General features: G+C 40.4%; 1 protein-coding gene across 11 annotated transcripts in view; it reads right to left on the minus strand.

The window, feature by feature from the left end:
• PKNOX1 (PBX/knotted 1 homeobox 1) overlaps positions 1-13,253 on the minus strand; it is a 66,991-nt gene that overhangs the window by 15,200 nt on the left and 38,538 nt on the right. For 10 of the 11 annotated variants that reach the window (XM_037014751.2, XM_037014753.2, XM_037014752.2 and 7 more), the window contains 5 exons: positions 12,901-13,028; positions 10,627-10,798; positions 8,233-8,403; positions 3,626-3,725; positions 2,657-2,754 (listed from right to left, as the gene is read on the minus strand). In XM_037014751.2, the coding sequence (XP_036870646.1) occupies positions 2,657-2,754; positions 3,626-3,725; positions 8,233-8,403; positions 10,627-10,798; positions 12,901-13,028 (669 nt within the window). Of the gene's footprint in view, positions 1-2,656; positions 2,755-3,625; positions 3,726-8,232; positions 8,404-10,626; positions 10,799-12,900; positions 13,029-13,253 lie in introns of those variants that run through there. The other variant, XM_017652652.2, reaches the window with a different exon arrangement.

Raw genomic sequence — 13,253 nt, forward strand, 5'->3', positions numbered from 1 at the left:
GTTGTACAAAGACAACTCCACGGGAAAGGGAAGGAGGCAGTGGGAGAAGAGACCAGTGGAATCTCCCACCCTGCAGAATCCTCATTTTCTTAAAAATCTTTAGGGTAGTTTGCACTTGAAGTACAATTTATGGCTTTCCGGCAGAGATGTCCAAGGAAGAGCACGCAAATCCTGCCCACGCCCAACCAGCACTAGGTCACAAAGCGCGCCATGGTGGGGACTCTGCCCTGGGGAGCACGGCAACGCCATGCAGAGCCACTGTGGCTGCTCATGGCCCAGCCAGACACCGGGCGGGGATCTGCCCCATGGGGCAGGCGCAAGCGTCCGAGGGCTCAGCCATCACTGCCACCACACTGCCACTGCAGCCGGGACTCGCCCACGCGTGCCCCCTCATGTGAATGACGCTGACCACCAGCGCTGACAACACGAACCATGACAGACCATCAACCTCCCTGACAAAACCAACCCTGACAGGTTCCGACACAAAAACAGACGGTCACTGCTGAGTTCCTCCAAGATCTGAAGCATAGCAAGACCCAAACCTTGGCCAAAAAAGAAGAAAAAAAGAGCCCAAAGCAAGCCAAATATCTATGACAGAATCATATACACAGTCAACCCTCAAACAATGCCGGGGATGTGCTGGCCCCCATCTTGCAGTTGAAAATCCACATATAACTTTTGACTCCCCCAAAATTTAACTACTAAATGACCAACTGTAGCCTTACTGATGACATAAACAGTTAATTAACACATGTTTTATATGTTGTATGGGTCATATACTATACTCTCACAATAAAATAAACTATAGAAAAAAGATATTAAGAAAGTCCTAAGGAAGAGAAAATACACTTACTTTACTGTATTTATTGGAAAAAATCTGCATGTAAGTGGTCCCATGAAGTTCAAAGCCATGTTGTTCAAAGCTCAGCTATATAATGTCAATATTTTATTCAAAGAACACTCCCCACCTGTAATCAGATCTCTTCACTCTCCTGCTAGAAACCCTGAGCAGCTTATCTCTCTGGCTCCAAGCCCTGCTACACTGGAGCCATAAACAACAGGGGCCATGATCAGCTCGAGGCAGGCTGCAGGCCACTGAGCACCAGAGCAGAAGTGCCCACAGGCAGCAAGCAAGGGAGTGTGTTCACCTGCCACAGGGAGCGAGGGAGAGTCACATGCATGTCCACGTGAGAAAGGGTTCTACTGAAATAATCCAAACTCCACATGTTTGCTACTTCAATCATTAATCTTTGTCTGTAAGAACATCCAGGTCAGGAGAAAACTTCCCACTATAAGGCATTTGACTTCAAAATGTCTTCCTCTGAAAGCAGTTCACTTTGATACTAGGAAACACTCTGCAAACCAGAAGCTGCTCTGTGTTTCAGCCGTCCACAGTGGGAAACTCCAAGGAGAGGGCTGGGTGGGAGATGAAGGAACAGTGCTGGTGGCAGCCAGCTCTTCCCCTGCCCATTGCTGAGCTTGGGAAGTCACTTCACATCCTGGGAAGTCCCACATGTGCCCAGATGACCTCTGAGGGGCCCCAAACCTCTGGCCCTGCCAGCTTGACTTTGTCCATGAAGTCAAACACAGCAATACCTGGAGAGGGTTGCTGGTCTGTGCCAGCCCAGCCCTCTCAAATATGCTATCTGATTTAGGGAAAAAAACACTGACATCCCCAAGGCTGGGCCTCAAAGTTGTTAATAAGGATGTAGAAAATATCTGTGCAGGCCAAAGACAGAACTAACATAAAGAATGAATCAATGTTCTTTAAGTAAGAACTGGTAACAGGAACATTTTCCGATTTAAACCTAGCTAAATGTAAAAAAAAAAAGTGTATGTGTGTGCATAAGTGTCTTTACACATGTATGTGTGTACAGTGTATTTGTGTGTGGTATACATGTGTGTATGTATCTCCAGAAATTTTAGGGGTCTGGCAGACCATCTCATTTTACCATAAAGGAACAGAGAGGGCAAGATATCCCAAGGTCACAGCATGTCAGAGCATGCTGGTCATGAAGCTGCCTCCTGTGCTTTGGGAGCTGTGTTCCCCAGGAGGTGGTGGGCCAAGGGGAGGAGAGCAGCCTCCTTAGAACAGGGTCCCCACTGGGCAACGTGGAGAGAGGAAAGGGGACACCTCTCTTAGGCTTATCAGGGTGTGGGAGGATGTTAACCAAGGGCCTGGACACCCATGCCAGGCACAGCAGGTGCACAGCAGCAAGAGCAGACAGGACCCAGCCAGCCTAACACTGCCACAGGAGGTATCGGGGGCCTCAGCATGGCCTGGAACACCAGCTTGGTGGTTCTGCTGTGAATCTCCACAGGCCCCAGCAAGAGGGCATCTACACAGCCTCAAGTCTCCCAAGGTGAAGACAGCCATACAACCCAGCATTAGCATGGCCCACAGGATTGCTTAAGGGATAGTGGATGACTCCCCCTGCCTCCTCTTCTCTTCTGAACTTTGCAATTTTGTCACCATGAGAGAGAGGAAGGGTGACAAGGAAACAAAACACTAACACTGAGACTGGGGATTCCACAGGAAAGTGAGGCTGAGACAAATGATCTCCAGCAGAGGGAGCACTCCGGCCTAGTTCTACCTGTGCACTCACAGCTGTGCAACATGCCCCCCAAAGCCCTTCTAAAGGAATGGCACACACACCTGGGAGTTCTGGATCCTGATCGTCCCAGGAGACAACGCCTGCGTCACCACTTGGCCCTGGGGAGTAACGACGGTGACAGGCTGATAAACTGTGCCACCTCAGAAAGGAAGCAGAGAAATTAAATTACTTTTAAGTTTCAACATTGAAAACATGCTTCTTAGTATACTTACGGAAGGAACAAAATCTCTAGTTTGATGAGCTTTTTAAGTCACTTCAAATGCTCAGCTATACTTTGCTAGCTGACTTCTCACTATAAATTATTTTAAGAACCCACCGGACAAGCAGCACATGCGTGTCCCTTACAAAGGCTGCTCAGGACTCGGCCTGCTTGGGCAGGTTCTGTAGTTCCCTTCCCTTTGCTTGCCTCTGTTTCTACTTGCCCCCACAATTAGCATATGTTAAAAGATTTTACCAAAGTCATAAATAACAAATATTTTTATTACAGCTGGCTTTTTAAATCAAATATGCCTTCATCTTCCTGTGGAGGTCTCCCTTTGTGCTATTATGTAGAGGTTTTACTGTTAATTCCTTCCCTCCTTACATGCCACATCCCATTTTCATGATGGTTTTATATTTGCAATGTTCTAGATGCACCAGGGAGCTCTAGAATCTGTCCCCTTCCTGTAATGGTTTTGTTATACAAGTTAATACTAACACTACGACTGTGTTTTTATCTGCTCATTGTCAATTAGTGACACAAGTTAAGGTTTTCCAGATGCTGCAGAGAGCACAAGTAAACATGCTGTTATTTGAAAATTACAATTTGTTTTTGCTATATGTTTTCAACTGCTATATAAAAGCTATCAATATTTTTTAGTAGGGAAACAATTTGCATAAAATGTTACTAAGAATTAACAAGAAACAGGTATTCAAAAAGCTCTAGATTTTGCACTCCTATATAGAGAACTGGCATTAATTAAAAACTATATTTATGCACCTCTTCATTCTATTATAAAGAGTTTTTATACCTGCCACCGTTGCCATGGTTACATTCCCCTGCTGCAGCGCGGAAGCAGGCACCACGATGCCTTGAGGGCTGAGGGTACCTGTGATCGCACTTTGAATTTGCTGTCAGTCAGAAACACACAGTGAGGGGTTATTAGGAAACAGAAAACCCATGTTTAAAACTTCAAACAAATAACAAAATTGTGTCACTAATAACAATGCTTGAGGCAAAGAGCACAATCAGATGACCAGCACTCATTATATCTGCAAACCAAGAAATGTAAAACTGACTCAGTATTAAATATGATGATCAATACTGGGATATTAGTTTCAATTTGGCTTCCAGAAGATTATCTTCCATTTCGTCACCACATTACACATACCTTGAAGCCTAGGAGATATGACTAGGAAGACCAAAGTACCTAATCTCATCACACACCTTTCCCATTCTATTTGGCTTGACTCTTGGGTTCTCCAAGAACCAAAGCCTCCTTGACAGGACGAGCATATTCAAAGGATTGTACCCCAGGGTCAGAGGATTCTGAGTGGTGCTGGGGGAGTCACCCCTGGCTCTCCCACAGCTCCGTACCCACCCTTATCACAGGACAGAGCACATTCAAGACCCCCAGTGTTCCCGTTTGTGGAGTGCTGTGCCTGGGCCTGCCCTGCAGCAAGCTCCGTGCAAATGTCTGCGAATACCATGTTGGAGATTCACTCATCTGAAACTGGATCCAAATGAGCTAACTTATGCATTTACTGTGACGGCTGGACTGGTGGCTGCAAGGGAAGGGATCCCCAGACCTGGGCTCTAGCACAGGGTCTGGCACACAGCAGGCACCCAGATATTTTAGCAGTTATATAGCATAAGTGGATATCATCCAAAGACAATTACACTGTGGACTACCACCAACCTGAATGTATTCAGCCTTGGTAGGTACATATAGACTTGGTCAGAATAAAAGCTAAGTGATCCAAATTAGCAATCCAAGATCTAGAAAAAGAGGAACAAAATGAAACCAAAGCAAGTAGGAGGAAAGAAATAATAAAATCAATGCAGAAACCAATGAAATTGAAAACAGAAAAGCAAAAGAGAAAAATCAATGAAAATAGAGCTGGGATTTTTTGTATTGAAAAGATCAATATAATGACAAACCTCTATTAAGACTGACAGAAAAAAGAAGACAAATTACCAATATCAACAATGAAACAGGGGAGATCACTACAGACCCTGCAGATCAAAAGATGAAAAATGAGTGCTGTTAACACTCAATATGCATACATTTGACATCTTAGACAAAACCCAACATGAAGCAAATAATCTGAACAGCCCTATTATTCAGGAAACTGAATTCATAATTAAAAACTTCTAAAATAGAACTCTCCAGATCCAGGGAGTATCACTGGAGAATTTTATCAAATATTTAAAGAAGGACCAATGCTACATAATCTCTTCCAGAAAATAGGAGAGGGAATTCTCTCCAATTTGCTTTATGAAACTTGTATTATATCCTGATTCCAAACCTTGACAAAGACTATACCAAAAAGGTGACTACAGGTCAATATCCTTCTATGTTTAAAAATGCTAATAAATATTAGCAAACAGAATTCATGTATCTATATATAAAAAAGTATGTGTCATGACCAAATGGAGTTTACTCCAGGAATGCAAGGCTTGTTCAATACTTGGAAAATCAAGTAATGTAACTTACATATTAACAGCAAAAGAAGAAAAATCATGCAATATTAGTCCATTTGGATAAAGCATTTGACAAAATTCAATATAATAAAAACTCTCCGAAAAAATAGAAATTGAGAAGAATTTCCTCAACTTGATAAAGAGCATCTAGAAAAAACTTACCAATAGGATGGTGGGTGGGGAGGGAGAAGAGGATTAAGGGGCACTATAATTTGCAATTACAATACAGGTAGGTCACAGGAAAGGCAGTACAGCCCGGAGAAGACAGGTAATGACTCTATAGCATCTTACTATGCTGATAGTGACTACAAGAGAGGGGGTTAGGACTTGATAATATTGGTGAATGTTGAAACCACAATGTTATGTGAAACCATCATGAGATTATATATAAATGATACTCTAATAAAAAAAAGACATGAAGAAAAAAGAAAAAAACCTACCAATAAATTATAATTAATAGTGAAAGTCTGAATGCTTTCCCCTAAATCAAAGATTGAGAACTAGGCAAAGATGACTGATCTCACCAATCCTATTCAAGATAATACTGGCCATTCTAGCCAATGCAATAAGGTAAGAAAAAACATACAGATCATAGTGGAGGAAACAGAAATGTCCCTATTTGCAGATGACATGACTGAATAAATAGAAAATCCTAAGGAATCTATGAAAAGGACCTCCTAGAACTCATAAGTGAGTTCAGCAAGATCACAGGATACAAGATACATATACAAAAATCAACTGTGTTTTGAACCCAAGAATGGACTAACAGTTACCAAAGGGAAAAGGACTGGGGAGGAGGGGTGGGAAGGGAGGGACAAGGGGGGGGAAAGGGGCATTATGATTAGCAGACATGATGTAGGGGGGGGCACAGGGAGGACTGTACAACGCAGAGAAGTAGTGATTCTATAGCATCTTACTACGCTGATGGACAGTGACTGTAATGGGGTATGTGGTGGGGACTTGATGATGGGGGGAGTCTAGTAACCATATTGTTGCTCATGTAACTGTAGATTAATGATATCAAAATTTTTAAAAATCAAATGTATTTCATACAGCACAGAAAACACAAGTAATGACTCTACAGCATCTTACCACAGTGACAGACAGTGACTGCAATGTGGGGTGAGGACTTGATAACATGGGTGAATGCTGAAACCACAATTTTGTTCATGTGAAACTTCATAAGATTGTATATCAATGGTACTGTAATTTAAAAAATCAACTGTATTTCTACATACTAACATGAACACTGAAGGTAAAAAATATAATACCATTTACAATTGCTCAAAAAATGTAATACTTTAAAATACTCTAAAAGCAGGAGTGTAGGACTTATATATCTACAACTATGAAACACTGATGAAAGAAATCACGGAACCATAAATAAATGGGGAGACATACCATGTTTGTGGACTACAAGAGTCAACATAATAAAGATGTGAATTGTCCCCAAAGTAATATGCAGGTTTAATGCAATTCCTATCAAAATCTCAGCAACAATTTATAGCCAAGATTATTCTAAAATGTATATGGAAAGGCAAATGAACTAGAAGAGCTAAAATAATTTTGAAAAAGAATAAACTGGAAGGAACAATTTCCCAATTTTGAGATTTAAATATAGCTACAGGAATCAAGACTACATGGTATACACACAGAGATCAATGAAACAGAAGAGAATACAGAAACAGACCCTACAAACATGCCCAACTGACTTTTGACAATGGTTCAAATGCAATTCAATGGAGGAAGGACAGCCTTTTCAATAAAGAGTGCTATAGCAAATGGACATCCAGAAGCAAAAAAATGAACTTCAGCCTAAGCCCTCACACTTTGTACAAAAGTTAACTCAAAACTTATGGATTTAAGTGAAAAATATTAAAACTTTCAGAAAAAAAAATACGAGAAAATCTTTGGGATTTCAGGCTAAGCAGAGTTCTTATACTTGACACCAAAAGTATAACTCACAAAAGGAAAAATTAATAAATGGGAGTCTACCAAAATTTAAAATGTTTTCTCTGTGAAAGACCCTGTTAAGAGAATGAAAAGATAAGCTATTGACTTGGAGAAAAATTTGAAAACCATATACCTAAGTGAGGAGTAATATCTAGAATACTCTCAAAAGCCAGTAGTGAAAAAAGAAATCCAACTAGAAAATGGGCAAAAGATACGAACAGACATTCCACCAAAGAGGATATACAGATGTCAAATAAATGCGTGAAAAGATGGTCAGTATCATTAGCCATCAGGGAAATATCCTTGCACACCATAAGAATGGCTAGAGAATATAATGGTGCTTCAACTTGGATCAACCTTGAGGCCATTATGCTGAGTGAAATAAGCCAAATACAAAGGGACAAACACAGCTTGATTCCCCTTCCATAAGGTAGCTAGTCACATTCACTGAGACAGAAATAGGTGGTGGGTCCAGGTGCTAGGGAAGGGAGAATGAGGAGTTAGTGTTTAATGGGTACAACGTTTCAGTTTGGGAAGAGAATGTTCTGGAGATGGATGGTGAGGATGGTTGTACAACAATGGAACGTGCTTACTGCTACTGAACTGTACACTTAAAAATGTAAGATGGTAAATTTTAGGATATGTATACTTTAACCACAATTTGTAAAAATTACTTAATAAGTAAATAATGCATTTTGAAAAAGAAAGAAATGAATGGTACTCCATCCCCCAGAAATACGGGGTCCAGGTTCTAGGACACAGATTGTGAGGCCTCATTAGATTCACTACATGAAGCCCAGTGGATTCTCTCCAGCCTGAGGGAATTCATCTGCAGTCTAGGCCAGGCTCAGAGACCTGGAAGACCCTTTGAGCAGAAAAGCCCTGCAATTCTGAAGGGGCTGGTGGTCTCAGGAATCAGCACATTTCACCTTTTTAGACATCACAGTAACTGGGAAGTAGAGCGGGACCCAACATAAATACCTGGGACTGGGCAGGGGAGTATGGGCTTCCGGGTTCTCCACTCAGGAGAGTTTCACTGTTCATTTTCGTTTTTAGACAAGCAATATATCGACTGCAGAAATCTTTGCAGAGTTCATTAACCTTTTCCAGTTCAAGAAGATGAATACGCAGAACCTGGATTGCTTTTACCATCTAGAAGCAGAGAAAATGAAGACTTTCAAACAAGAGGAAGACATCATTGTTAAGTTGGTAAATAAGTTCTAATTATCACCACATAACCATTCTTAATTATTAGCCTAAACTGCATAGCCATGGCCATCTGTACTGTCAATAACACAAGGGGAATAACATCAGAAATTATGCAAAACAACACATCATTCCAGGGCCACTGACCTGTAGCTTGGTATTTTGGGGAAAGACAGTCCAGCGCCCACCCCAGTGGGTCATGGGAGCGGAGGACAGCAGAGCCTCAACCTAGCACCAGCACCGACTCGCCACATGTGGGGCCCATCACTCACACTCGCTTTGCTCTAGTTCCTTCATCTATAAATGGAGATGAATCTACACCCACCTGATAAGTGGCTTTAATTTTGATAAAGTTCAATTTACCAGTTCTGCCTTTTACAGATTGTGGAGGTGACATACAGTCTAAGAACTCTTTGCTTAGCCTTCATTAGCCCTAGAGCTTAAAGACTTTATTTTATTATTTTTCTGAAAGTTTCAGTTTAGTATTAAGTCAGTAGATTTTGGAGGAATTTGTCCCACAGTAGTACTAAACTAACAGTAAAACTGCTACCATAAGCACCATTCGCATGTGGATCCGCAACCCAAAACTCAGCTCCTTCCCCAGAGGAATGGGTGAAATGAGCCCGCTGATTAATCAGTCCACCAAACATCAAGCTCAGCGAGGCCCCATGCTAAACACCAGTCAGGAGAGCCGGGGGCCATGCCAGCCTGGGGCCACTCTGGCTACACCTGCTCCCCACTTGCCAATGGCTATATGACAGAGATCCAAAGGCAGAGAGAGCTTCTGGTACTCATCCCCAAAGGCAGGCACTGTTAGTCTCATTTCAAAGCTGAGGAAACAGACTCAGAAACAGACAACTCGCCTATAAAATCTATTAGGCTGTAAGGATTGAATATATAATGGGAAATTTTTTTTAAATCACAACAAAGGGTGGAAAAAGACAAATATCAAATGATTTCACTCATCTGTGGAGCATAAAAACAAAAACTGAAGGAACAAAATGGCAGCAGACTCACAGAACCCAAGAATGGACTAACAGTTACCAAAGGGAAAGGGACTGGGGAGGATGGGTGGGAAGGGAGGGACAAGGGGGGAAAAGGGGCATTACGATTAGCACACATAATGTAGGGTGGGGGTATGGAGAGGGCTGTGCAACACAGAGAAGACAAGTAGTGAATCTACAGCATCTTACGCTGATGGACAGTGACTGTAATGGGGTATGTGGGGTCACTTGGTGAAGGGGGGAGCCTAGTAAAATGTTTCTCACGTAATTGTAGATTAATGATACCAAAATAAAAAATAAAATAAAATAAAGTAAAATAAAGAAAAATAAAGTTAAAAAAATAAAATAAAGAAAATATAAAATAAACAAATAAATAAATAATAAAATAATAAAATTAAAACAAAACAAAACAAAACCAAATAAAATAAAATAAAATAAAATAAATCACAACAAAGGCCTGGGCAATTTATTTAGGAAAAGAGTTTCCTAAGACCCTTTTCTGCTGGTAAGAGCTCAGACTGAGATTTTGGTCCGGGAGCTGACAGGCTGTAGAGGAAATCCGGACACAGACTTCCAGTGCCCACCAGTCCTAGAAGGCACTGGGTGCAGCAGGGACCAGCAAAGAATTCTCCATTTCCCTCAGGAAGCAGAGAACGCTGAATCTTGGAGCACTGGACTTTTGTCAAGCCTGTCCCTGCTCTGGGTTCGTGAGCCTCACCAAGTCGTCACAGAGCTTTGTCAGCCACCACAGACTAGGGCCAGCCCCAGACAGAGGGGTCTTGGAGAACAAGGTCACCTGTCCATGATCAGGGAAAAGATAAGAACAGAAGCTGGAAACAGACAAGCTGCCTGAGAAGAAAGGCAGGTAAGCACACAAACCCTGAGGAGCCTTTGCAAAAATTAATTAGGAGAGAACTGAATCCCCAGTCTGTGGAGGACACAGGTTCAAATCATCTTATTTGATTATAAGAGGAAAGGGTAACACTGGAGGCCAAGACCTGGGACATTCATCACATAAGAAAAGTTATTTCATGAATCATACAATCCTCCCCTTTAGCAGAATGACAAACCGTCTAGAATTCTGATTAGAAGTTTAAAATTAATTGAACAGATTTTAAATTTGGAAGAAATGAAAAATTTAAAAAAAAACATGTATTTTACTTACTAAATTGTCAGTTTCTGGATCTTCACAAAAGAAGGGTTTTCCTTCCTTCTCTTGCTTCCTTACAAAATTTTCAATATCCACATCAAAACTGGCAGAAGTTGTACCTTCTGAGCCCTGTGTAGACTGTTCACATTTTTCAAATAACAAAGCTAATAATGGAAATAGTGGATGCCTGGGGGGAAAAATTTTAAAATGTATGTTCTACATTTTCATGAGAATGTTTTAGTATGTATGTAAGTATTTTTTATATAACAGTTTTGTTGAGATGTATTAATTCACATACTATTCAATTAACCCATTTAACACCTACAACCCAATGGTTTTTAGTATATTCACAGAGTGGTGCGACCATCACCATGGTCAATTTTAGAACATTTTCATTATCCCCAAAAGAAACCTGTAGCCATTAACTATCACTCTCCATTTTCTCCCAAACTCCAGCCCCAGGCCACCACTGATTTACTTTCTGTCTCTATAACTTTGCCAGTCCTAGAGAGTTCATTTAAGTGGAGTTATACAATAAGACTGTTAGTGACAGGCTTCTTTCAAAGGCTCATCAGTGTTGTAACATATATCAGTACTTCATTCCTTTTCATCATCAAATAATATACCATTGTAGGGACAGACTAGTTTTACAGTTTTAAGATTTGCATTTAGATCTATACTGTTTTTAGTACATTTACATAAAATGTGAGAATAGATTGAGGATCTTCTTCTACATACAGATGTCCAATTGTTCCAACACCATTTGCTGGAAAGTCTACTTTTTCTCTACTAAACTTTTTTTGTGCACCTTTGTCAAAGATCAAATTGTAGTTGTGTAGAGCTCTTTCTGGACTCTCCATAGTGACACTGATCTATGTGTCTACCTTTTCACCACTATCACATCTCAATTACTGTGACACAATAGTAAATCTTAAAATAAGGTAGACAGATTCCTCCAACTGTATTCTTTTACAAAACTGTTTTACCTGATCTAGTTCTTTTGATCTCCATGTAAAATTTAGAATTAACATGTCTATCTGTACAAAAATATCCTAAGACTGTAATTGCAATTGCATTAACCTACAGATCAATTTTACAACAAATGACATGTTTACTATGCTGAGTCTTTAATCCATGAACATGGTATGTCCTACATTTATTTAAGTTTTCTTTGATTGCTTGCATCAGTGTTTTATAGTTTTTAGCACAAAGGTTTTGTACATGCTTTGTTAGATTCATACTTAAATGGTTTTGGAGCTCTGTAAATGACATTGTCCTTTTAATTTCAGTTTCCAATATACATTACTGGTGTGGAAATAAGACTGATTTCTGCATGTTGCCCTGGTATAACCTGTGAACTCATTAAACTCACTTTGGAAGTATTTTGGTAGGCTCTTTGAGATTTTCTACACAGACAACCATGTCATTTTACTTAAGAGTCAATTTTATTTCTTCCATTCTAACCCAGTATGCCTTTTCTTTCTTTGTCTTGCCTTAATGCATGAGCTAGGACTTCCATTACAGTGCTGAACAGGAGTCAGAGTGGGCGTCCGGGCTTTTCCTTTGTCTTGGGGGAAAACAGTCTCTCATTATAGATGATGTGAGTTCTAGGTTTTGTAGTTGCCCTTCATCAAGTTAAGAAGGTCCTGCTTATTAACACTTTACTGACCGTTTTTAACCACAATTGGCTGTTGACTTTTGTGAAATGCCTTTCTGCATACTTTATATGGTCACATTGTAGATATCATTTGTTGATCTTTGCAGAGTGAACAAGTCTTGCATTCCTGGGATCAACTCCACTTGGTCACTATATTTTCCTCTTTTTGTATGTTCCTGGACTTGATTTAATATTTTATTAATGACTTTTACATCTAACTGCATGAGACATACTGTCTGTACTTTTCTTTTTTGTGTGCTGTCTTTGCTGACCTTAGTATCACTGTTGCTCAATTCATAAATAGGTTGGGAAGGATTCCTCTTCTGTTTTCTGGAAGAGATTGTGTAGACTTGCCATTTTTAATTCTACATATTTTTGGTGGAATTCTCCAGTAAAACCATCTGAGCCTCAAGATTTATTTTTGCAAAAGAATGAGTAACGGTAGATTTATATACCAAAACTTTTAAAAGGCAGAGGGAATAATATCTTAATTTGAGGAAAATTTCACCCCCCTTGTTACCACATCACCCTTACTCCTCTTCCTAGGTAACAGCTCTAGCTTTCCATTGAGCAAGATTTTCTACTCCCATTAATTCCTCATGAAACCCACACACTTCACGTCACATCACTACCTATAAATGGCCTGCTTGTCCGCATCCATCGGTGTCTGGGACCCCACAGGGGGAGGGCTCACTCCTTCCACATCAGGGTCAGAGCAGATGGCGTCTTGCTCTGTTTTTAACTCTGTTACTACTTGCATCTGTGAAAGTAAGAGGATAGTTTTTGTCATTAAACACAAAACAAACTGCTACTAAGTATTCAATTCTCAAACAGGAAAGCAATGGGAACAGCGTATTGCCAGACAGCTATATGACTGGCAATAATATGTAAAGAACACTACCAAAAAAACTCTCTAGAATTTAATGTTTTTAAAATGGTTAAAACAAAGGTCAAATTTCCAAACCACTTAAAACCAGAGAGGGCC

This window comes from Manis javanica, chromosome 3 (genome assembly GCF_040802235.1).
Source record: "Manis javanica isolate MJ-LG chromosome 3, MJ_LKY, whole genome shotgun sequence".
Taxonomy (NCBI): domain Eukaryota; kingdom Metazoa; phylum Chordata; class Mammalia; order Pholidota; family Manidae; genus Manis; species Manis javanica.